The 24,651-nt window shown below is 43.5% G+C and overlaps 1 protein-coding gene across 7 annotated transcripts in view; it reads left to right on the forward strand.

The window, feature by feature from the left end:
- Window positions 1-3,518, forward strand: part of RPS6KA5 (ribosomal protein S6 kinase A5) — a 200,612-nt gene extending 197,094 nt beyond the window's left edge. For all 7 annotated transcript variants that reach the window (XM_086319110.1, XM_086319114.1, XM_086319120.1 and 4 more), the window contains one exon: window positions 1,664-3,518. In XM_086319110.1, the coding sequence (XP_086175236.1) occupies window positions 1,664-1,903 (240 nt within the window). In that variant the 3' untranslated portion in view covers window positions 1,904-3,518. The remainder of the gene's footprint in view (window positions 1-1,663) is intronic.
- The last annotated feature ends 21,133 nt before the right edge of the window (window positions 3,519-24,651 follow it).

Genomic DNA, 24,651 nt, shown 5'->3' on the forward strand with positions numbered 1-24,651 from the left:
TACCCCTCCCTCCTTCCCTCTTGCGACCAAGCGCCTGTGCTAGCGCTGTTTTTCTCTCTAAATAAGCCAAACCACTGTCTGTAGAAACTATAAATAAGCATTAGAAATTAAGGCACGTGTGAAAGTCCGTCCCTTCAACAGTCATTTTGTGCGTAATTTTATTGTTCTAGAACCTAAGGGATAAAAAGTAAATTGATTAGTATTAAGTACATATTGTATACTTGAAAGGCAGAGACTACATAGTAATAAATGTAGATTCTGGCACACTCGTGCCAAACAGATGCAAGTACATTAAGATAATTGTATAAGGAGAAGAGGAGTTAGAAATAACATTACTTCTGAGAGGATTATCTTGAGGAAGGAGACAGGATAGCATTTCCTCTTGGCTGCAGAAATGGATTAAAAACTAATTAACTGGGATCTGGTGAGGCGTGAAGAGATTAACTGCAGGCGTTTGCAGATGATCCAGATCTTCTCAGTGGCATGTGAGGCAAGCTTGTCACCTCAGCAATGCCTATGCCTGAATCTGAGAAAAGTAGAGACGGGCTGCTGTGAGGAGGAAGCCAGACTGAGGTCTGTGGAGCTCATCTCTGCCTATTATCATGTCCAGGACGTACCCAGACTGCACTGACGTGGGCGTGGAGGTCAGGGGCTCTGTGCTGGGACTTTGTGGTTGGAATCTTAAAGTTCAGGATGAGTCAGGTAATGGGGGGAAGGGAGTGAGATTGCTGACATTCTCCAGGGATTTCCAGTCAGTCGGTGGTTCCTTTAATTGAGAGGTAGCACTCCCCTCTTCAAAAGATTGACTAGAATTGGGACTCCTGGACACCCTCGCTGGTGGGTTGCAAGAGGGCCCTCAGAAGCCCTTCCCCATTGACTTCTGTACCCTCCTGGAGCTTTAGATCCGGTGGTTTAAGGACCATGTTCCTAGGGCTTCCCTTGTGGCTCACCTCATACTCAGTAAAGAATCCGCCCACAATGCGGGAGACCTGGGTTCGATCTCGGTTGGGAAGATCCCCTGGAGAAAGGAAAGGCTACCCACTCCAGTATTCTGGCCTGGAGAATTCCATGGACTGTATAGTCCGTGGGGTCACAGAGCCACACAACAGAACGACTTTCACTTTCCTAGGACGAGCTGGAGCTGTGGTTGCTGACCACGCGTCGTCTGTCAGTCACACTGTGAGGAGCTTCAGCCTTTTCACTTTTGTGGCATTCCCCTTACTTTTTTCTTCCCTTCTTATTTAGTCTCTCGGTCGTGTCCACTTCTTTGTAACCGTATGAACTGCACCACGCCTGGCCTCCCTGTCCTCCACTGCCTTCCAGAGTTTGCTCAAACTCATGTCTATTGTGGAGAAGGAAATGGCAACCCACTCCAGTGTTCTTGCCTGGAGAATCCCAGGGACGGGGGAGCCTGGTGGGCTGCCGTCTATGGGGTCGCACAGAGTCGGACACGACTGACGCGACTTAGCAGCAGCAGCAGCAGCATACCCTTCGAGTCGGTGATGCCCTCCAGCCATCTCATCCTCTGTCGTCCCCCTCTCCTCTCGCCTTCAATCTTTCCCAGCATCAGGGTCCTTGCCAGGGAGTCGGCTCTTCGCATCAGGTGGCCAGAGCTTCAGCATCAGCCCCTCCAGTGAGTGCTGACCTTGCTGTTCTCCCCTAGGCCTTCAACAAATACAAGAGAGAGGGGTTCTGCCTCCAGAACGTGGATAAGGCCCCGCTGGCGAAGAGGCGGAGGATGAAGAAGACGAGCACGAGCACAGAGACGCGCAGCAGCTCCAGCGAGAGCTCGCACTCCTCATCCTCCCACTCGCACGGCAAGAGCACGCCCACAAGGGCGCTGCAGCCCGCCAACCCCGCCGACGGCGGCGCCCCCGAGAGCCTCTTCCAGTTCCAGGACTGAGCGGCTGGGGGCCTGGGGACCGAGCCAGGCTCCGCCACCCCTTCAGCGCCCTCGGCCTGCCTGGAGGCCGGGCTCTGTGTCTCAGAAGCCGCACCCCGCTGGATCCGTTGGCATCTGCCCCGTAGGGAATTTTTCCAGGAAAACCCAATTGGTTATCCTCGTCCAGAAGCACCGGGCGGAGAATGGGACTGTGAGTAGAGCACACGGGATGCTGTTAGTGACCTGGGTGACGCCCGCACGACTGTTGCTGAGAGGGCACCAATGTCTGTCCATCTGAGTGGCGACCAGTGAGGTTTGAGCCGCTGACAGTAAGTCACAGGGTCATCAGAGGTCCGCCAGCAAGAGTTCCTAGGACTGTGATGATACCTGTTGCTTCACCTTGTGGGTATGGTGGGTTTTTAAGAGATACGCGTCCTTTGAACAGTGATTTATCAGCAAAAAAGAAAAAGGTCTAACTGTTTCCCAAAAGATTCTGTCATGAATTTTATGTGTGGTGTATACTTATTTCTTGAGAGAGGACTTTAACTTATTGTTTTTATTTTAGTTAAAATATGGTTACCTACGACGATAACCTACGATTATTAATCTTTTTCTAAAAAGTCAAATAAAAGGCACATGCAGGTCCCACGCTGTGTACTGGGGCCTCGCTGAGATGCATGCTAAGCTACGTATGTTTTTAGTTTTGCACTGCTCTTTCCTGGCAGTTTGTTTTCATGGTTACTGCAGAATATTAAGGTACATGTCTCTGTTTTAAGTAATATTGCACTTTATAAAAAAAAATATGAATAAAGCAAGCTGTTTTATAAAGTGCACTCTTTAAAGCATATGTACTGTATTTTTGCCTTTTTGCCCCCATTATCTACTTTAAACTTGCCCTCACACCCCCTTGCGCTTAGGACGCACCATGGAAGGGCGTGAGGTATGGCGTCGTCATCGGCCCCAGAGGCACTGATGTGAGGAGAGCCTAAGCGGGGCCCTGCTGAGCGCTGTGCTCGTGGCTGCACTGTGCTGTGCTACGGTGAGGCTTTTCCTCCTGTAGTCAGGTATTATGTACATAATGTTTTAGAATCATATCTATGACTTGTTTGGAAGTTTTTCTGTTCAATTTTAAATCCAGAAAGCATATTTTATAAACTTATGCAGAGCACTTGTATAGCTCAAAAGTTCTGAGTTCATAACCGAAAACAAGCGTTGTGTGCTGAAGACGTTTCACTGAATGATCGCTGCATTTTGAAATATGATTAATTCATTCCCTATGCAAGAGAGGAAGTGGTAGGATTTGTGTGTTGTATTTTTTTTAAGCCATCACACAAAATGTCAGGGCTGAGAAAAGTGATTTTTTGCTGTGTTTACAGGAATCATGTTTAAAAAGGTAATGCCCAGTGTGTTTATGTCGTCAGTTTTGTTAACAATAACCTCTCGAGCATTAGTTTGGAATTGGGCATGATATTTATTTATTCCTTTCTTGAGATAATAGCAGCATTAATTTCAACCAGTTATGAATACTAAAAATATTGCACTCTATGTAATAGTAGCATATTTATTACTGAACCAATGTATATATTAATAGCACAGGCAACAAAAATGGCAAATATTAAACTATTTTCAAAATGTATTATCCTGTCCACATTTTTGTTCACAGTGATTATCGGAATAACTTATGCTTTTCAGTGGCCCAAATGGCCGCATAATTCTTGAGTCAATGAAAATTTTGTGCTTCTAGCTTTTGGTCCTTCTTAGCAATGGTGGTAAATCTGAGGTACATTATTACCGAACTCAAGCTAATTCACAGACTGGGATTCCATCAGGCACAGAGTTAAAATAACGAAGAAAATGTCCACTTACATCTATAGTAAGGTCGACAGTATCTAGGAATGTGTGAGTTAGCGCCATACATTTTTAAAACCGTGCATTCTAGGAGAAAATACTAATAAAGTGTAAACTACAGAGGCTTTGTTGCAAAGGGAAAATGATCCAGAAAGATAGTCGGTATACCCTCATGACTGATGGCATAAGTGACGCATCGTGAATTTTGGAAGTTCGTGGGTTTCTCTACATTTATTACCTTTGCCACCTTGGAGGACTTGACAAAATGAAATGGTAAAACGGGCAGCGCACGAGGAAGGAAAGAGAAAGCCGGTGTGTCAGCTGCTGGGCTTTCCTTCAGAACCTCGAGTGGCCTCGAGGAGCGCTCGAAGCAGAGCCCACAGGGCCCGTCCCCACCCTCATGCCGCAGGCCGTCAGTGTCCGTGAACGACACTGTAAAATTCACGAAGCTCTCATGTATTCACATCGAAAACCTTAAAAATACTTTATATGAAAACGTTAAATGAAAGGACTCCTCTTTGGTATGAGGAGAAGAGGAGAAGTAGCTTTAAGACAAATATGAACATTAAATCCTCTACATAATGGTTTTGGAGATAGAACCAAGTCACCGCTTCCCTGCTTCCTTCATTGGTCACAGTGTGCCGTTTTCATGCCATATACGCTCTGATTCTTGTATCTGTAACCGTCCGTGGCTGAGAGGCAGGGATAAGAAAGCAGAAACAGTAGAGGAAAGACACATTGAAAAGCCGGTCTCTAACTGTTGTGCCAGATCCTGTGCTGAATGAGTTAAATAAGCTGTTTTAAAATTCATTAATTCTTCCAACCCTTTATAAAATAATAAACCACTGAACCACTGGAACAGAAAATCAAGTCTCCAGAGTTAATTTCAATATTCTGATCTCTCTTGGAATTGCAGATTCACTTACCCATGAAAGACCGCCTTCTATTTATTTTTTTGTACTTCTGCTGATTTCTTAAATATCTGTGATATGCTGAGAACTTAAATAACTGTGTAAATGGCTTTGTATAAGGTGAGTTATTTTAAAAAAAAAACACCTACTAAGGTAGCTGTGACTTTTTTTTTAATAAGAGAATTCCTTTTGTATCTCAGTTTTTTTAAGTATGTTCTCAAATACTTTATACAAGTATACAAGTTGTCTACTTACTTACCTTACCCTCATTCCAAACACCTGTTACTGTCATATGTTAAGAACAGGGTACCAAAATGGTGAACATTTCTACACTGTTGACCTTATAGGTGTGTGAGACCACCTGATTACTTTGTGTGTTCTCCTAATGATCAGTAATAAGAACATGATTTGGTGATTGTGTGATCATGCTTTTAATATTAAGATCTAAGGAAATAAGTTAAATTCAGATATGCTGCTTACACCACAGCAGTACAATTATAGATGATTTACGTAATATGGTGAAATGTCTTTAAATTGTTTGAGTTTTGGACTCTGAAGTATCTTACACTAGAACATCCCAATTTCTGGCCTTTAATTTATTTACACCATGCAAGAGTCAACCTTTATTTAATACCTTTATCTGGCATGAAAATGTTATGTGTCAGGCTTTAATGAAATTCAGAATTTAAATTCAAGTTATTGTCAAACTCAAAGAAAGTAAAAGTAGTCATAAAATAACAGATGCAAGAAAGTTTCTAAGTATGATCTGTCCAAAGAAAAGAGCTGCTTCAGCGGCATGAAGGTTTATTTGCTATCATGTTAAGTAACTCCAAATTGTGCTATTTCTTAGAATGTTTTCCTAAAGGGTAGTTATTAAAAATTTTTTTATATGGGGGAAAAGTGTATTTTCAAGGAGGCAGCATTTTTCATCTTAAAAACATTTGTTTCGTCTCATTTCTTGCCTTTGAGCTTTCAAGATGTTTCTCCTGAGCCCCTTCCTTTGTGTGCCCAGCTCCCTGTTATGTAATTACATGATTAATGCTTTCATTCCCCAAGGCGGTTGTCCACTTTTTAGTTCATGAATTTGTGAGTTAAGCAGGTATCTGTATTTTATATTTACCTACTATTAGACCAAAGTTATGGAGAAGGCAATGGCAACCCACTCCAGTACTCTTGCCTGGAGAATCCCAGGGACGGGGGAGCCTGGTGGGCTGCCATCTAAGGGGTGGCACAGAGTCAGACATGACTGAAGCGACTTAGCAGCAGCAGACCAAAGTTAAAGTGATTCCCCAGTCTGTCTGTCTTGGCTTCTTCATACTAGTGCAAAACAGGTACTGCTCATTGTCAGCCATTTCCTTCCCATTATTCCTCTGAACACGTGGTGAAACCTTGCTGTTTTGTATCTAGAAGGAGACTTGAATTAAAAGACAGGAATCTTGGTATTTATTCATCAGGCTTAATTTTCCTGGTGCATTTCTGACAGAATAGGTAGAAGGACATTGTGTAATATTTTTCTACTTATTAATACAATAGTGTGTAGTCTGTCAGAAGGAGTTAATACTTCAAATTGGTCACGTAGTGTTTAATGCAGCGTTTTTCCCCAGAGCACAGGAAACGGGGATAATTCTTAGCATTACGTGGTTTCCATTAGCCTTTAACGTTGCATGACATTGTTAATTTATACAGTTTTATAAAATTTGTCTCTTCACTTAAAAAATTAAAATTCCATTTTCATTCTTGTCCCTTTCCGTACAAACAAGAACAGTTTTGATCTTTCAGGTTTTGAAGTCCTCCTGTGTAGAAAAAGAAGAATAAAACAAAAGAACGACCCTCCAAAATGTCGTGACTTAGAAAAGGAAATTTAAGTTGTATGCACAAAATGCTCAGGTTTACTTCCTGGCATTTCTGCTTGAAGATAGTTTGGAAAATCATTGTTGCTCATGTTTTATTTGTTTTAAAATTCATCATGGTTGAGGAACTTGGCATTCTTAACTGCGGTTTTATTTTTAAATTTGTAAGAGCCTGATTGTGTAAATGGGCGCTGTTGAGTTGGAATGGATGTGTGATAATAATCCTCGTTAAAGACCTGTTGCCGTGGTAGACATTTGATCATTCATGACAGTTTATTTTAGGTCCTGTAGTGCTACCCTGTCTGCTCAGATTATAAATACTGTGAAAGTGAAAGATGCTCAGTCGTATCTGACTCTTTGCGACCCCATGGATATACAGTCCTTGGAATTCTCCAGGCCAGGACACTGGAGAGGGTAGCTCTTCCCATCTCCAAGGGATCTCCCCAACTCAGGGATCGAATCCACATTGCAGGTGGATTCTTTACCAGCTGAGCCACCAGGGAAGCCCAAGAATACCGGAGTGGGTAGCCTATCCCTTCTCCAGCGGATCTTCCCCACCAATCCCCCAGGGATTGAACGGGGGTCTCCTGCATGACAGGCGGATTCTTTACAAGCTGAGATACAATGGAAGCCCCAAATATTGGTACAAGAAAAGATTAAATGCACAATAATTCTCATACTTCTGATGGCTAAGAAGAGGAATATAAAGGTTCTACGTCACATATAAAGGTACTGCTTTAGTACTAAAATTTTGAAAAATACCCTTAAAAACTTGATTGCATGAATTTTAAAAAAGAGGAAACCACATTTACTCATACATAAAGGAATTTTGTAAAGGCTGGCATTTTAATTTATAACTTGTATCAGTTCAGTTCAGTTCAGTTGCTCAGTCATGTCCGACTCTGCAACCCCATGGACTGCAGCACACCAGGCCTCCCTGTCCATCACCAGCTCCCAGAGTTCACTCAAATTCACGTCCATCGAGTCAGTGATGCCATCCAGCCATCTCATCCTTTGTCATTCCCTTCTCCTCCTGCCCCCAATCCCTCCCAGCATCGGAGTCTTTTCCAATGAGTCAACTCTTTGCAGGAGGTGGCCAAAGTACTGGAGTTTCAGCTTCAGTATCATTCCTTCCAAAGAACACCCAGGACTGATCTCCTTTAGAATGGACTGGTTGGACCTCCTTGCAGTCCAAGCGACTCTCAGGAGTCTTCTACAACATCACAGTTCAAAAGCATTAATTCTTTGGCGCTCAGTTTTCTTCACAGTCCAACTCTCACATCTATACATGACTACTGGAAAAACCATAGCCTTGACTAAATGGACCTTTGTTGGCAAAGTAATGTCTCTGCTTTTTAATATGCTATCTAGGTTGGTCATAACCCTCTTTCCAAGGAGCAAGCGTCTTTTAATTGTGTACTTCTGCCTAAAATGGTAATGGCACCCCACTGCAGTACTCTTGCCTGGAAAATCCCATGGACGGAGAAGCCTGGAAGGCTGCAGTCCATGGGGTCGCTGAGGGTCAGACACGACTGAGCGACTTCACTTACATTTTCATGCATTGGAGAAGGAAATGGCAACCCACTCCAGTGTTCTTGCCTGGAGAATCCCAGGGACGGGGGAGCCTGGTGGGCTGCCGTCTATGGGATCGCACAGAGTCAGACACGACTGAAGTGACTTAGCAGCAGCCGCGGCCTAAAATGGTGATGCATCTCTAGGTGTGGAACTGAACACGTGTTGAAAGTAACCTAAACTGCAGTACTCTATGTAACTATGTAAATTCTTCCACAACTTTACATAAAGATAAGACTTTTTCTCCCTAGAAAGTAAATGGAAGAAAAAGATGAAAAACCTTTCCCCCCTCAGTTCTGTGTGGACAGCTGAGAGTAAAAGCGTCACCAGCCACGGCTCGGAGGGAGGCCGTCCGTGCCCACCGCGGCCTCTGCGTCTGCGTGCACCGCGGCACTTGTGCCTCCTTGCACGGGTTTTGCTTTCCAGTTCTGAGACCACGGACACACATTCATGTATCCCTACACTGGTGTTTACTTTCTTAGGCTCCAGAATCACTGCAGATGGTGACTGCAGCCATGAAATTCAAAGAGTCTTGCTCCTTGGAAGAAAAGCTATGACCAACCTAGACAGCATTTACTAATAAAGCAGAGACATTACTTTGACAACAAAGGTCCGTCTAGTCAAGGCTATGGTTTTTCCAGTGGTCATGTATGGATATGAGAGTTTGACTATAACTGAGCACCGAAGAATTTATGCTTTTGAACGGTAGTGTTGGAGAAAACTCTTGGACAGCAAGGAGATCAAACCAGTCCATCCTAAAGGAAATCAGTCCTTAATATTCATTAGAAGGACTGATGCTGAAGCTGAAGCTCCAGTATTTTGGCCACCTGATGCAAAGAACTGACTCATTGGAAAAGACCCTGATGCCAGGAAAGACTGAAGGCAGGAGGAGAAGCGGATGACAGAGGATGAGATGGTTGGATGGCATCACCGACTCAATGGACATGAGTCTGAGCAGGCTCCAGGACTTGATGGTGGACAGGGAGACCTGGAGTGCTGCAGTCGATGGGGTCGCAGAGAGTCGGACATGACTGCACTGCACTCACCTCACATGCTGGTAAACTAAAGCTCAAAATCTCCAAACCAGGCTTCAACAGTATGTGAATCATGAACTTCCAGACATTCAAGCTGGATTTAGAAAAGGCAGAGGAACCAGAGATCAAATTGCCAACACCCTCTGGATCATCGAAAAAACAAGAGAGTTCAGAAAAATATCTACTTCTGCTTTATTGACTATGCCAAAGCCTTTGATTGTGTGGACCACAACAAACTCTGAAAAATTATGAAAGAGATGGGAATACAAGACCACTTGACCGGCCTCTTGAGGAATCTGTATGCAGGTCAGGAAGCAACAGTTAGAACTGGACATGGAACAACAGACTGGTTCCAAATAGGAAAAGGAGTACATCAAGGCTGTATATTGTCACCCTGCTTATTTAACTTCTATGCAGAGTACATCATGAGAAATGCTGGGCTGGAAGACGCACAAGCTGGAATCAAGATTGCCAGGAGAATTGTCAATAACCTTAGATATGCAGATCTGCCACCCTTATGGCAGAAAGTGATGAAGAATTAAAGAGCCTCTTGATGAAAGAGGAGAGTTAAAAAGCTGGCTTAAAACTCAACATTCAGAAAACGAAGATCATGGCATCTGGTCCCATCACTTCATGGCAAATAGATGGGGAAACAGTGGAAACAGTGTCAGACTTTATTTTGGGGGGCTCTAAAATCACCGCAGATGATGACTGCAGCCATGAAATTAAAAGATGCTTGTTATGACCAACATAGACACCATATTAAAAAGCAGAGACGTTACTTTGCCAACAAAGGTCCATCTAGTCAAAGCTATGGTTTTTCCAGTGGTCATATTTGGATGTGAGAGTTGAACTGTAAAGAAAGATGAGCACCAAAGAATTGATGCTTTTGAACTGTGGTGTTGGAGAAGACTCTTAAGAGTCCCTTGACTGCAAGGAGATCCAACCAGTCCATTCTGGTGGAGATCAGCCCTGGGATTTCTTTGGAAGGAATGATGCTAAAGCTGAAACTCCAGTACTTTGGCCACCTCATGCGAAGAGCTGACTCATTTGAAAAGACCCTGATGCTGGGAAAGATTGAGGGCAGCAGGAGAAGGGGATGACAGAGGATGAGATGGTTGGAGGGCATCACTGACTCAATGGGCATGGGTTTGAGTGAACTCTGGGAGCTGGTGATGGACAGGGAGGCCTGGCGTGCTGCAGTCCATAGGGTCACAGAGTTGGACATGACTGAGTGACTGAACACTGGTGTTTCACTATTTCTTAATACGTTTTGACTAACATTTATAGGTTATAATTAAGATCAAAGACATAAAGACTTGACTGGGGCAGAGAAGTAAATTTGGGGATGGAAATTGTAAAGGAATAGGGAAATGATAATGCTACGTGAGAAAGTGAGCAGCCGTACAACTCTGAGATACAAACGTTTGGTATGAACATGGAGAGGGCTACTGTATAGCAGTGGTCTCGATATTTCAATGACCATATGGATAAACACCTTTTAATAATTTTGTCTACTGTGTGGATAAACTTATTTAACCTGTTGGGTACAGGCTTTGTAAGGTGGCTGTTTTCCTTCAGGGGGCCCATTGATAACTTTTTCCTCTGTTTCCCTGCCTCCGTCCTTCCAGACTTTTCCTACTGCCTTTTGTTCAGACCCCTGACATTCTGTGGCCAAAAGGATCAGTCAAAATGGAGCACTGACTACATAAGTAGCGATCGCAGTTTTAACATCTTTTAATGCAGTGTCATGGAATACCTTTTAATATCTTTGTTGGCGGTTTGGAAATTGTCTCTTGTTAAGTGCCTGTTCAAGTTACTTTTTCATATTTATTGGGTTGTCTGTCTTTTTCCTACTGATTTGCTGGGGTTCTTTATATTTTAGTGATAATGAGGTTTTGGTCTGATATATTATTATAAATGTCTTCTCTTTGGTTTGCTTTTCCACTTTCCAAATGGTGACCTTTGATTATCAGAAAGCACTCATTTTTATGAGGTCCAATATACCAATCTTTTCTCTTATGGTTAATGATTTTTGTGTCCTGTTTAATAAAGCTTTACACCAATCTTATGAAAATATTCTTAAATTTTTAAAGCGTGTTTTATCACTCACATTGGGCATACGGTTAACCTAGTGCTGGTATTTGTACGTGGTGTGAGGAAACAGCCAAAGTTCATTTGTTTCTGTAAGAGTATTCACCTGACCCAGCCCAATATATTGAACAGCTCGGTGCATTGCAGTTGGAATTGTTAAGTCTTCGCATATGATAATGTAAGACTTCTGACACCTCTGATCTTCCGGATGGTCTTAGCTACTCTTGACCCTTTGAATTTTCAGACACATTTTAGTAACAGCATCTCAGTTTCCCTAAGGGACCGTGTAGATGTACCTTAGGGTTTAATTGAAACTGCATTAAAAATTAGATCAATTTCAGGAGAATTTGTATCTTCTCAATTTTTTGAGTTTGGCAATCCATAAACATGGTATATCCCTCTAATTACTTGTCTTCTTGAATTTGTCTCAGCAATGTTTTAAGATTTACATGTAGAGGTTAGACTTATTTTTAGTTTTTTTTTTTAAATTTCTAGATGTTTGATGTTTGTATTTTATTATCTAATTCTTTTTGCTAGCATGTAGACGTAAAATTAATTTTTGTATTGTCTTTGCATCCAGCAGCCTTACTAAATTCACTTTATAATTCTGTAGATTTTTTTTGTATCTTTTCATGCACATATACCACCATATCTATTATTTATAGAAGATATGTTGTATATATACATGAAGAGATACTGAAGTGGGTGGTCCTCCTCCAGGGAGCCATCCCACCCCAGGGCTCAGACCTGCATGTCCCACGTGGGCAGGCGGGCTGCTCTCTGCTCAGCTTTGCTCCCTTTGTGAAGTTTCAGTTTCTCCAGAGGAGGCAGAATGAATACGAGCTCACCCCCATGTGCTTCCTTCTTTCAGGGGCACAGCTCCTCAGGGTCTGCCTGCACTGGTTTGCTCCGTGATGTCCATGAGCAGATTTCATGTGTTATCGAGCTTTCGTAGTTGTTTCCACTGGGAGGGTTAGTCCCGGTCACTGCTCCTCCACTGTGGCCGAAGCAGAGATCGGGTCATGGTCGTTTTGATCACTGTTGATGCTTCCCCACAGTGGCTCCTGCTGTGAGGACTCGGCTGTCACAGGGTCACATGGGCGGCTGTCACAGGGTCACGTGTGTTCATTTTTCCTTCATGCACTAGACGTTTTTTAGCTCCTGCTTCAGGCCAGGTACTATTTTAGAAACAGGTGATATAAGAGTAAATTAGGTAAGATCTCTGCTTCCTGTTACTTAACGGCTTCTGTGTCGTGCTTGTACCAATTAAAGACCTTGCTTACGCCTAGGGGGAGAAAGGTAGACTAAGGCCTTTCGGATGACAGCACCTTCCTGTTTTATACAAATGTTTCTAGCCCTTTAAAAAGCCCCGCTGAGATGGCTTCAGTTCACGGTGCACACGCAATACACCAGTGTTTGTTCGGCCTCTGCAGAGCTAGGACATCATGCTTAATTCTCTACCTGTGAGTTTTCACATCATGCAGACAAAATAAACATGTAAAAAACTCAGTTTGAAACACGATTATATGACAGTTTGAGCTGAAGCTCCAGGAACTGACTTATGGAGAACAAATTTAACTCTGAGATTAAATCTTTCCATGAGTGTCACCGTGAGTCTGATAAAGAACCAGCCGCCTGTCGTTCCTCACTTCAGTTTTCACACGCTGCAGAGCACTCACTAAATGCTCTGAGAGGCTGAAAAACGGCCTGGTGTTCTCAGTCTTCCAGAATAGCTTAAATGTCACTGAGAAAAATTTAACCTGGGCGCATAGCACTGTTAAGATATTATGGTCAAATAAAAAAGTTTACTCCTCTGTCCTTTGCTGTTCTTTCCCACTTTAGAAATTTTACCTGATGGATTATTTTCTATCCCAAAGACATGTTCCAGAGATGACCCTTTGTACCTCCAACTACAGTCCATTTTCACGTGATCAGAGGCAGTCGAAGAGCTGGAACATCATCACAAGAGAAGGTAGACTGAGACCCAGAAATTCAAGTGCAGTCGGGACAGGCCAGGAGCCCTCAGCACCTTGGCTCAGTGTCCTTGGAATCACCGCCCTTTTGGAATGGTCTAAGAACCACCAGTTAAGAGGAGGAGAAGCCCAAGTCCCTCTGCTGTTCATCTGAAATGACCGCAATGCTGTTAATCCGCTGTGCATGCTCAGTCGCTCAAGCGTGTCCGACTCTGTGCAACCCCATGGACTGTAACCCGCCAGGCCCCTCTGTCCATGGGATTCTCCAGGCAAGAACACTGCAGTGGGTGGCCAGGCCCTCCACCAGGGGGTCTCCCCCACCTGGGGATCGAACCCTCGTCTCACGTCTCCCACATTGGCAGGCGGTTCTTTACCACTGGTGCCACCGGGGAAGCCCAGTACCCCAGTATAAAGTAAAAAGGTTTTTAAAAAAGTTGAAGCCAGACACAAAAAGCCACATGTTGTATAATTCCAATTATATGAAATGTTCCAAATAGGCATATCCATAGACACAGATCAGTGGTTCCTGGGGATGGTGGGGTGGGAAATGGGAGTGACTGCCTGTGTATGGGTGATAAGGTCTGGGGATGGTGAGGACGTTTGGAATTAGATAGTGGTGATGGTTGCACGGCATTGTGACTATACTAAAGACCACCGGATTGTCCGCTTAGCACAGGATTGACCGGAGATGTATGATGGCCACAGACATTAGTTTCTGCAAAACTCCCTCGGTCAATAATGTGTTTAGATGGTGAATTTTATGTTCTATGAATGTTATCTTAATTTTTTCAAAATCACATACACCTAGAAGAACTACCAGCCAGAGAGGAAACAGTCATTTTGAGGAAGCCAGTTCTAACACCTTGCTATTCAGAGAATACCCTTCCCAGCCATCCTTATTTCAGCAGCAACTCTATTTGAAACACAATTGATACTATGTTTGGAAAGCCTCTTAGAACAGAACTTAAGTCCTTGGGTTCAAAGTGAATGTGCTTCTTGCGGAAAACCTCAAAAACCCAGCCTGACAGAGGGCACCTCCTTCGGACCCTGTTTTCCCAGCGCTGGGATGTGTTGGATGGATGCTGATGTGCCCTACGTTTTACCAGCAATTACATACAGCTGCTCGTTACTGTACTTTATCTGCTCTGAGGTGAATCCCTCACTTTTGGCCTCGTCATAAAGGGACCGCCAGCCCTGTGTTTTACATACATTTTTCTTTGGTGAGTGCTTTTCTCAGATATCTAATCCTACCTATGTTAGCTTTCTCTCAGAAGCAGATTCATTTGTGCAGCAAAGTATTTTCTTGAATCATAAAGTCATTTGGAGCAGTTATTTTTTTCTCAAACAATTCCATCGAAGCACCAGAAAATCATGCTACTCAAGACTGTGCCTTTTTACTGAAAGTGCAGTTGACTCTTGAATAACACTGGTTTGAACTGCACGGGTCCACTTATATGTGGGCTTCCCTGGTGGCTCAGCTGGCAAAGAATCTGCCTGCAAGGCAGGAGACCTGGGTTCAATCTCTGGGTTGGGAAGACCCCCTGGAGAAGGGAACGGCTACCCACTCCAGTGTTCTGGCCTGGAGCATTCCATGGACTGCATAGAACGTGGGGTCACAGAGAGTCGGGCACGGCTGAGCGGCTTCACTTTCACACACTGCAGTACTGTGCTGCCCTAGCTGCTTAAATCAGGACACGAGATCCTCCTCTAAAGGAGGGTCAGCCAGCAGTTACACGCAGGTTTTTGTCTGCATGGAGCGTGGGCACCCTTAAACCCCCTGTTGTTCAAAGGTCTACTATTGTCAGAGGTTATACTGTCTCAACTCCACTGTATGCGTTTAAAATATATTTAACCTTACCAATTTATTTATACTCATAAAATGCAAAGATTTTATCAACATGAGAGTGAACCTTTTTATTCACCAATTGAGACAGCACAAGAAATTTTCTTTTTTCCGAGCAAAGATACGAACTATTTTGAAGAAAATTAATTCAACTTTAAAAGTGTCAAAATGCTTTTATAGCAAATGCAAATAAAGGTGTTTCAAACCACAAATTGTTTTACATATAATCTTCATGGGAAGAATATATATTGCAGCACAATAAAATCAGTACTTTTTATAAACTTTGGTGAATGTTTTGAAAGTATTTTTAAATGGTACATTAAAATTTTTTTCTTAAAATATTTTTTATATATTAGAATAAAGCACACCTATTATGTAGTATGTATAGTATAACTTGTTTTATCATTAATCTAATTGTATATATGTTTTAAAACAAAAGTAGGCTGGGAAGATAAAAATTATTTGTAATAAGTACACTGTTTTACTGAGTAATTCTGTCTTAGATATTTGAGTAAAGTCTACTGGCAAGGTAGTCCAGATTTTTTTTTAATTTTTGGTGCCCTTGCTTTTGAGACTCTTATTGGCTTTCTAATGTCAGAAAAACCCTACTCCCCTAACAATTCATAAAAGTTTTTCTCATAGTAAATACATACAGTGAAAAACTCAAATCTTTCAAAATTCTAATTAGTGTTTAAATTGACTCATTTGAGCCGTATGTATGTTGCTGCTGCTGCTGCTAAGTCGCTTCAGTCGTGTCCGACTCTGTGCAACCTCAGAGATGGCAGCCCACCGGGCTCCCCCATCCCTGGGATTCTCCAGGCAAGAACACTGGAGTGGGTTGCCATTTCCTTCTCCAACGCACGAAAGTGAAGAGTGAAAGTGAAGTCGCTCAGTCGTGTGCGACTCTTAGCGACCCCATGGACCATAGCCTACCAGGCTCCTCCGCCCATGGGACTTGCCAGGCAAGAGTGCTGGAGTGGGGTGCCATCGCCTTCTCCAATATGTATGTTATGAAAGCTAAAAAGCTAACTATTGTGACTATTCTCCTTAATGTATAATCTTCATTCAGTTCAGTTCAGTTCAGCTGCTCAGTCGTGTCCAACTCTTTGCGACCCCATGGACTGCATAATCTTCCTTATGTAGGCTCTTTAAATTAGTTTCTGCAGTGGTTTTATGTTAAGTTTTTCAAACATTAGCAGATCATGGTGGCTATAGTAAAGGGTTTTGTTTTAAATCTGGTAGCATATTTAGGGATCATTAAATTATAAAGTATAATGTCAAATCTTCATACTTGCATTATAAGTACTTAAAATTAGTCTGTATTAATAGTCTAAATAGATACCTTAGTTTGGAGGGGAAAAATACTATTCTATTGTCTAGTTACTTAACAATTCACTTGTCGCTAGTTACTGAATAGTTCAGTGAAATATATTTGGAACTTGTAACACCTAATTAATAAGACTCGTTCCTTAAGTGGACTCTGTGCTTTGCTGGGATCCTAGCCTATGCTGAAGTACTCTCTGATACCAGTGATCAAAGCAACCATCGAGTATGAGATATCTGTGCAGTGTTTGTTTCTTAGTAAATGAAAGAGAAGGCTACACATAGTTAAAACTAGTAACACCAGCTTGGTTCCCTAAAGAACTAATATAGGGACTTCCATGGTGGCCCAGTGGTTAAAAGTCTGCCTTGCAATGCAGGGGACACGGGTTTGATCCCTGGTCAGGGAACTAAGATCCCATGCGGGGCAGTTAAGCCCATACCCTGCAAATAAACAGCCTGTATGCCACAACCAAGACCCAATACAGCCGAATAAATAAATAAAAATAAATATTAAAAAAAGAACTCATAGAGCTATAACAGGTAATAACATTCTAGAGTTCTGGGATTATTTTAACATAGCTTTAAAGATGGCTAGAATTTGGATTTAATACAACAACTTCAGAGTCCTAAACTTTGGTGTTTAAAACACCCAGAAATAGGTATTTATTTTTTGACGATTAGGTAAAGAATACATTTTGTTTACTTGGTTGATTTTTATCTAGACTTTATAAATGTGATTTTTTTTTTTTAAGCTATTTCATTGTTGGTGCCTTCATGGGAAATTTTAGTTTGGTTAGTCAACTCTTTCCACTGAGTTTTGGGTATTTGAATTTTTTTTTTTTTGAATTTTTTGTTTGTTTGGTTGGTTGGTTTGGGGGTTTCTTGTGGGTGAGGTGATAACCTAAGGAGTTTCTGCAGCAGAAATATCATGAAACTATACATGTCCCTTATAAAGTTGTGGCGTTTAGAGGAGTTTTTCAAAGCCTATGTTGGGAGGTAGGCAAATTAAGCAGAGCATCATAGTGAACTCTTTTTTTTCACAGTGAATTCATCTTATGTATAGAAAGGCAAACATATTTGGCAGTTTTTGCTAATATTCTGGGATTCTTTTCATTGTCACTGTTTTGCAAACTTAATAATGTTCCTTTCTGATAAGAGGCTGGCTGGAATTTATTTGTATTTAAAGAAATATTTTTAATGTGGAGAAAATAAAAGCTGCACATATGCCTCTCATATGGCAACTCTAAATTATCATTGCTCCATCACCAACCATACTAACAGCTTCAAATACATAGTTTTTCATTAAACTTAGCACTCTACATTGAGCATTTTCAAATCTTATTTGGGCAGGTTTCATATGATAGGAGTAATACATGAATATTTTTTCCTTTTAAGGTATTTAGACATTGGAAATTAATGGTTTGCTTATGAGCCGTAGATTTAAGGAAACATTGTAGATGAAATTTCCATTCTTTTTTTGTAGATGAATTGCTTAGGTATAATACTATGTTTCTATATTCTAGGACTCTCACCAAATAATAATAATTTCTTAATATTGACCAACATGTTATTAAATTCGCTCTTTTTGTTCAAAAGAGCTCTGAGGTGATTAGGAACACTGTGTTGAAGTTGGCTGCAAAGTTGACTGTTTTCCACTGAGTCTCCTGGGAGAACCGAAGCCCCAGGAAGCTGTGAGTGATGAAGCATAGAGCCCACCATTCGTGTGCAGCTTAGTCAGGGCCCGGCTTTGTTTCCTAGTGTCAGTTTTTAATAATTACACTTATCGCATCTTAAGCACATTTGTCCTTTAAAGGAAAACAGGGTTACCAGAAAAGAGCTCACTTTCTCTTTTTTCTTTCACTCTTTCCTGAACCGTTGGCTTTAACTGAAGAGTAAAATGGATTACATTTGACTCTCCATGAGTACTGCTGATAAGTTTGCAAAAACAGGTGGGAAGGCAATTAAGTACTGGATTTCCAGATGGCCAGACCCTCAGCCCCTGTGTGCCTCCTCCTCCTTCTGTAAAATGAGAATAACTATACTTGTCCTCCCCTGCCTCAGCAGCACAGTGAAAGATCAATTAAAGTAGAGGAAAAAATCCAAGGTGCAGTGATCCCAAAGATGGACAGAATATAGATGTAGCTGTTATTTAATAATGACGACTTTGTTACATAGCAATTTAGTTGTGTCTTTGTTGATTCTGTATAGTGAATATCAGTTAGCATTTTGAAGTGGAAATTGATAACAGGGAGTTTTTTTAATTACATAGATTTTTAATACTTAAGTGCCGGGAGCCAGCACGGGAGTTCCCATCCATGACAAGGTCATGCGGAGAGTTCTGGTGCCGAGAGTTCCGGTGGGCAAGGTGAGCCAGAACTCGAGGGGTGCCCCTCTGGGCCTGCCTGAGCATCTACCCCAAAACCAAAATCTGTCTGTCTTACTATTTCACGACTTTCACCAACTCTTCTGACATTAATGGGGGCCTATCCCTGACCACCTTTCTCTGTAAGAAAATCAACTTAAAACTCTAGTTAATAAGTCTCCTGGGCATAATAGGAGTGTTTCAATTCAAACCCCTCTGATGACTTTCTAGCTTGCCTGACAGGTTTGTTCAGATTCACAGCCTCCCAACCACGAGAGGCACAGGAAGCTTAAGATATTCTAACAATGCAGAGCTTCTCAGAGAGTTAAAATAGAACTAGTAGAGGATTTCTTTGTTGAGCTAATGCTTGCTGCCAAGTTTCCATATCCCTTACCTACTGTGTCCCTGGGAGTATATTGGTTAATATAGTTGGTGTATAGAAATGTAAGTAGTAGCTTTAATGTTTGCAACCTTGGACCCCTGAGTTAATTCTTTTCTTGTTATAGCCCACCACACTTTTGCCCTATAGGAAGGCAACTTTATCTAATGCTTTTGGAGGGTGGCGCCTGACTTTAGAATAATCACCTTTAGAGAAAAATAAGTTTTCTGAGGAAAGGGTCATAAAATGTTAACAGGCTTCCTGGCCAGAAGATGATGTAAATCACCTAAAACTTTTGCATATGATAAGTTTGCAGGAAGAAAGCCTGGCTTCGATAAGGATCAAGGACTGCTGTCCTTGCATGACTCTATCCCTTCCCCAATTATCCTCTATGCACAACTTAAGGTATAAAAACTGCTTTGGAAAATAAAGTGCGGGCCTTGCTCACCGAAGCTTGGTCTCCCCATGTCGTTCTTTCTCTTTCCTTTTCCTATTCAGGCTGATCTCCCTGGAGCGCAGGGGCTCTCTGCGTTCACTTTTCTGCCTGGGCTTCTAAGACCCACTCGAGAAGGTACCTAAGGTGGGGTACCTTCCTCAATTCGAGAGGGCACCTGCGGCCTACGTGAACAGAGCAAGTCCCGTGCTGGGGTTTTATTGGCTTTCTGCGTAAACCAAAGAATATCAGCCTCTTTTCTCTCCTCTATTTCTGCAAAATTCTTTCCCTGTCTCTTTCTCCTTTTATCTATCATTTCGCCAACGCCGTCCTCCCGAGGGAATCCCTGGATCCAGCTGGGGCTGGACCCTGGTACTTAAGGTCATTGAATAGTAGTATTGGGGGGAAATTTCGAGTGTATGCTATAGATCCAAGTGTGGGTTTAGAACATAACACTACACCCAGCTAATTTGTAGACTGCCTGCTATTTGAGTTGGCTTGGTTATTTCAGAGGCCTGCACAGTTGATCAGGTCAGACCATCATCATAGCAGTATTTTTAGCATATCCCAGAACCTTAGAATCTAGGAACCTTGGCGCCCATCCCGTGCAATTTCCTGCTGGAAGCCGCGCTCCTTCCTGGTGACCTCGCTGCTGCGTGCTGGTGCAGCCCCTTCCTGAAACAGTTTGGGGCAGGAGGGCTGTGCTGCCTCCTCGCTGCTTCCATGTGCCCCTTTTGTTCAAGAATTCCCTAAAACTTTGGAACTAGTCGTGTGTTCCAATACAGTGCAAGCATTTACAATCTTGTATTGAACACCGTCCTTATTTAAAGGGCCCGGGTTGGCATCGTTTTCTGGGTTTTCTTTCATTTTTATTTTCACCGTGGTTTTCCCCATTGTTTTCGACCTGATTTCATCGTTGATTGGGTGGTTTTCTCCATTTTCTTAATAATTCGACCATATATTCTTCCCCTTTTATTTGTATCTTCTTCCACTTGGCGTTTATGGTGAGCAAGGAGGGAAGGGATGTCTGGTTTTTGAATGGGCTAAACCCCTGACTTCTGTCCTTGGCTTCCTGTGGCAGTTGAGTTGATAAGCACCTCTTATTTTAAAAAGGTCCTTCAAAACTGGAAGCCGTGCCTTTGAGGGCAGTGCCTGGGAAGCAGCGTCAGGCACTCTAGCGAAGGGGAGCTGAGCGGACCTCAAGTAGAGTGTCCCAGCACCCTGCAGCCAAGGCTCCTTCTCTGGAGCACGCTTCCAAAGATGGGAGATACGTAGCAGAGGCGAGGCATTCCAGTGTAGCACCAGCTGCCAGGTAGGGCAGCCTGAGATGGTGTGTCCATCTTGCTTTAGCAGGTCAGGTTTAGGACATACCTAGTTTTGATATTTAAATCCTCCCGTTTGTCCCATCTTTGGGAAATGACAGTACCTTTGTTTTGTACTCTGGCCCAAATGTGCATCAGTAAAGTAAATCACTTTAGTCATATCTTTTCATTTGGTTTCACTTCTCTGCTCCTCTCTCTCCTTTCACAATCTCCTTCTCGCTCTCCCCATGGGATCCCTCTGCTTTCTCCCACCTTTCTGAAGGAAGCTGTTCTTGTTCTTACTGGCCTCCAGGTCACCACCTCAACAGCCTCGGGCTCCAGACCCTCTACAGAGCTTATCAGTGGGTAGCCGCCAAGTTAACTCTTTTAGACACTTTTAAACAACTATTTGCCATCCAATCACATCAGCTATGCGGCAGTCTAAGGTGGCCCTTCAGGCAGAAGAATCGCCAGCCAGAGTGGGTGTGCTTCTAAAATAAAAGACCTGTAGTTAATGACCTCCTTCAAAAAAATTTCTCTTTTCAGACATATGGGGGGATGTTCATCCCTGGTCAAAACTTTGTTTGCAACTTCAAAAGGGTTGCTTCTGAAGGTGTCATTGCAACCTTTTGTTGCTGGCTCTGTCCACTGCCTGATAAGCAGCGGCTGAGTCACCTTCCCCTGAACGCAGAGGAGCAGCTGTTACACTCAGACCCCAGGCAGCCCGCAGCCTCTCCAGCTGGGACCAGCGACTCATTTATCATCAAAGAGGGGAGCTGCTCTATTTGCAGATGTCTGCTTGTATTTTTCTTTGCTTGATCTTTGTCATGGTCTGCTTGCCTTAATGAGGTTCTTTACCTGCATATCTGTCTCTTTTTTTCTCTCTCTCTCACCTTTATCCCAGTTTTCCAATATTAAAAATTCCTGTTTTATGCTAGAAAGAAGCAAAAAGTCCTTTTATGTGAAATCTATAAATAGGGTTTGCTTTGGGACTAGATACTTTCTTCTTTGGGTTGTAAACCTCAATTTGGATGGCAATTATAATGGGTTTTTAACCTCTTTGAAAAAGCCCTTCCGGGGCAAACCTTTGACATAGTTACTTAACTGGCATGCAATTACAATTTTATTTGCATGATTTTTTTCCTAAGACTCTAGAAGAACTTAAGACATTCTGACAATGCAAGAAATAAAATTATCCTCACATCAAGGATCAACGTTTCTCTTATATGTGCCTTTATGCCATTTTTCTTTTTTTTATTAGTATTAATCTAGTATTAGTCCTCCCCAAAGGGAGTGATTGGCTGTCTCCCACAGTAAGTGTGTAGAAGCTTTTCTATAGCTGTTTTCCTGAATCCCATATAATACTTCATGGTAGGATTTTTTTAATTGATTAATTCTAGCTGGGCTAGAATCTTCAAGTATTAATTTAGAAGAACTAAGCATTACACGTTTCTTTTGTTGCTATAAATATTCATAGTCATTTGAATGTTATTTGAATGCTTTATAACAGTGATAACTGGTATTGCTATTGATTAAAGGTAAAATATAAGGAGTTAAGAATTTGTATACTAAGAGCTATTGACGGAGAATTTTCAGAATCCCATACTGCTTGTGTAAGACGCGTGTGCTTTTTTAACCCCCTCGTCTCTCAGCTCATCTCCCCTTTGTTCAGGCAGGTCTGAATGAGTTGTCGCTGGAAGACACACAGGAATCAAAAAGTGAGCCCAGCGTGGAAATACGGCATCGTCTTGCCTTGGGAGTTTGGCCTCAAGGTTTTTATATGTGGGTTTTGTTTTTAACAAAGCAGTAAGGGCTTACTTTCTGTCAACTTGTGTGTGTATAAAGATTATTTGTTCAACTTTAAGAAAAAAGTAAACCTGTGAGCGTGTGGACACAGGATTCCAGATTTGGTGTGTGGGGCGGCTTGCGGCAGACCGCGTGGTTCGTATACAGCGTGCTGGTTTGAGAACTGGGGCTATTAAAGCAACCCCGCGGGAGCTCGCAGCAGTTCACGTCTCAGGGGAGCGACTCGGGTGGACTTGCTGCGCTCGGAGGGTGTGCGGCACCCGCTCTCCTCCTGCACTTGGCCGCGGTGCTTTGCGCCCCTTGACAGCGGGGGACGCTTCCGCGGCGCGCAGTTCTCTAAAGGTCTGGTCCGGCAGTTGCCGTTCATTGCCCTTCTTGAAAGAACCCGTCAGGATCCAAAGACTCCAGGAGAGACCAGCCCCTGACAGATCGCAGGGAGAGAACGCCTGGGGCTTCCTTACCACAGCCCTTGGCGGCGGGTTCCCTGCCTCCCTGGCCGCCTCCCGCCCAACCTTCTGCGACTCTCCCCTGCCCTCGGCCCCTGACCCCTCCCTTTTCTCCTCTGAAACGCACCCGCCTGCCACCCCTCAAGGCCAGCTCCACACAGTCTTCCAAAGAAATATCAGTAGTTCCTTAACTAGAGTCTCTTGGAGGCAGCAGCATATGATGGAATGAGCATAAATTCAGCTGTTGTGTCAGCTAGCGTTGCTGCATAACAAATAACCCCAAAACCCAGTGGCCTAAAAACAACCACTGTTTATCATTTCCCAGTCCCTATGGGTCAGGAATTCAGGAGCAGCTTACTGGGTGGTTCTGACACACCAGAGCCCCTCCTTCAGGTGGGAGGATGGTGTCTGGGCTGCCGTCCTCTGATTGTTAATTAAACCAGGGCTGGCTGATCTTTCCCAGGACGGCTCACTCTGGCTCTCATCAGGGCCTCTTGAGTGTCCCTATGCTATGCCAACTGGGTCCCCCTCAGCTCAGTACCTATGAGAGAGCAAGGAGGGAGTCATGGTTCCTTTGGGGTCTTGGTGTCGGATGTCAGACATCACATTCTCTAGAAGCTGGCAGCCAAGTACAGCCACTCTTAAGGAGAGGAGAATTAGACTCCCCTTTTGAAGGGAAGTACTAAAGAATTTGTGGACATATTTTTAAATCTCCCCTCTTTCACTAAGTGATGTTGGATGAGTTACATCCTGAAGCCTTAGTTTCTTCGTCTTTAAAATAAGAACAAAACTGTCTCCTCAAAGGGTCACATACAGATTCAAACCACGCCTAAGGCCCTGCAGGTGGCCCGTGAGTGGCAGTCACTGTTACCCGGGCTCGGGGAGAAGGCCAGGGCCAGTCTCTGCTGAGGGTCCAGGTAGGATGGGCCCCCGCCGTGGTGCTAAGTGAGTGCTCGGGAAAGGCGCTCCCTGGGAGTCCCACAGCGCAAGGGGCTGCCCCCGCTGGTCAGTGCAGGAGCCACGCTGGGCCCAGGGTTCCAGAGTGGCTTCTGAGCGGGGCCCGTTTCGTCCTCCTCCCACTGTTCACCCTGCAATAGGACCCTGGCCACGTCCAGTCTCAGAATGGGGCTTCCCTGGTGGCTCAGACGGTAAAGAATCCGCCTGCAACGCTGGAGACCTGGGTTTGATCCCTGCTTTTGGAAGATCCCCTGGAGAGGGGAACAGCTACCCACCCAGTATTCTGATCAGGAGAATCCCATGGACAGAGGAGCCTGGCGGGCTATAGTCCCTGGGGTCACAGAGTCAGACACTACTGAGCGACTTTCACTTTCAGAATATGGTGCCTTATGCGGCAAAAGGAAGCTTCCTGGTCTTGAAATGGAGAGCAACCTGGATGATCCAGGAGGGCCTGATGTCACCACAAGGGTCTCCATGGGAGAGGCAGGAGCTCAGAGAGCAGAGAAGACCCTATGCTGCTGGCTCTGAAGATGGAGAAAGAGCCCACAGGCCTAAGGACATGGGTGGTCCCCAGAAGGACAAGGAAATGGATTCTCCCCAGAGCCTCCAAGAAGAGCCAGCTCTGATGACGCTGACT

Source organism: Bos grunniens, chromosome 10, assembly GCF_055505025.1.
Source record: "Bos grunniens cultivar Pamir isolate PY7600 chromosome 10, Bosgru_T2T1.0, whole genome shotgun sequence".
In the NCBI taxonomy this organism is placed as follows: Eukaryota; Metazoa; Chordata; class Mammalia; order Artiodactyla; family Bovidae; genus Bos; species Bos grunniens.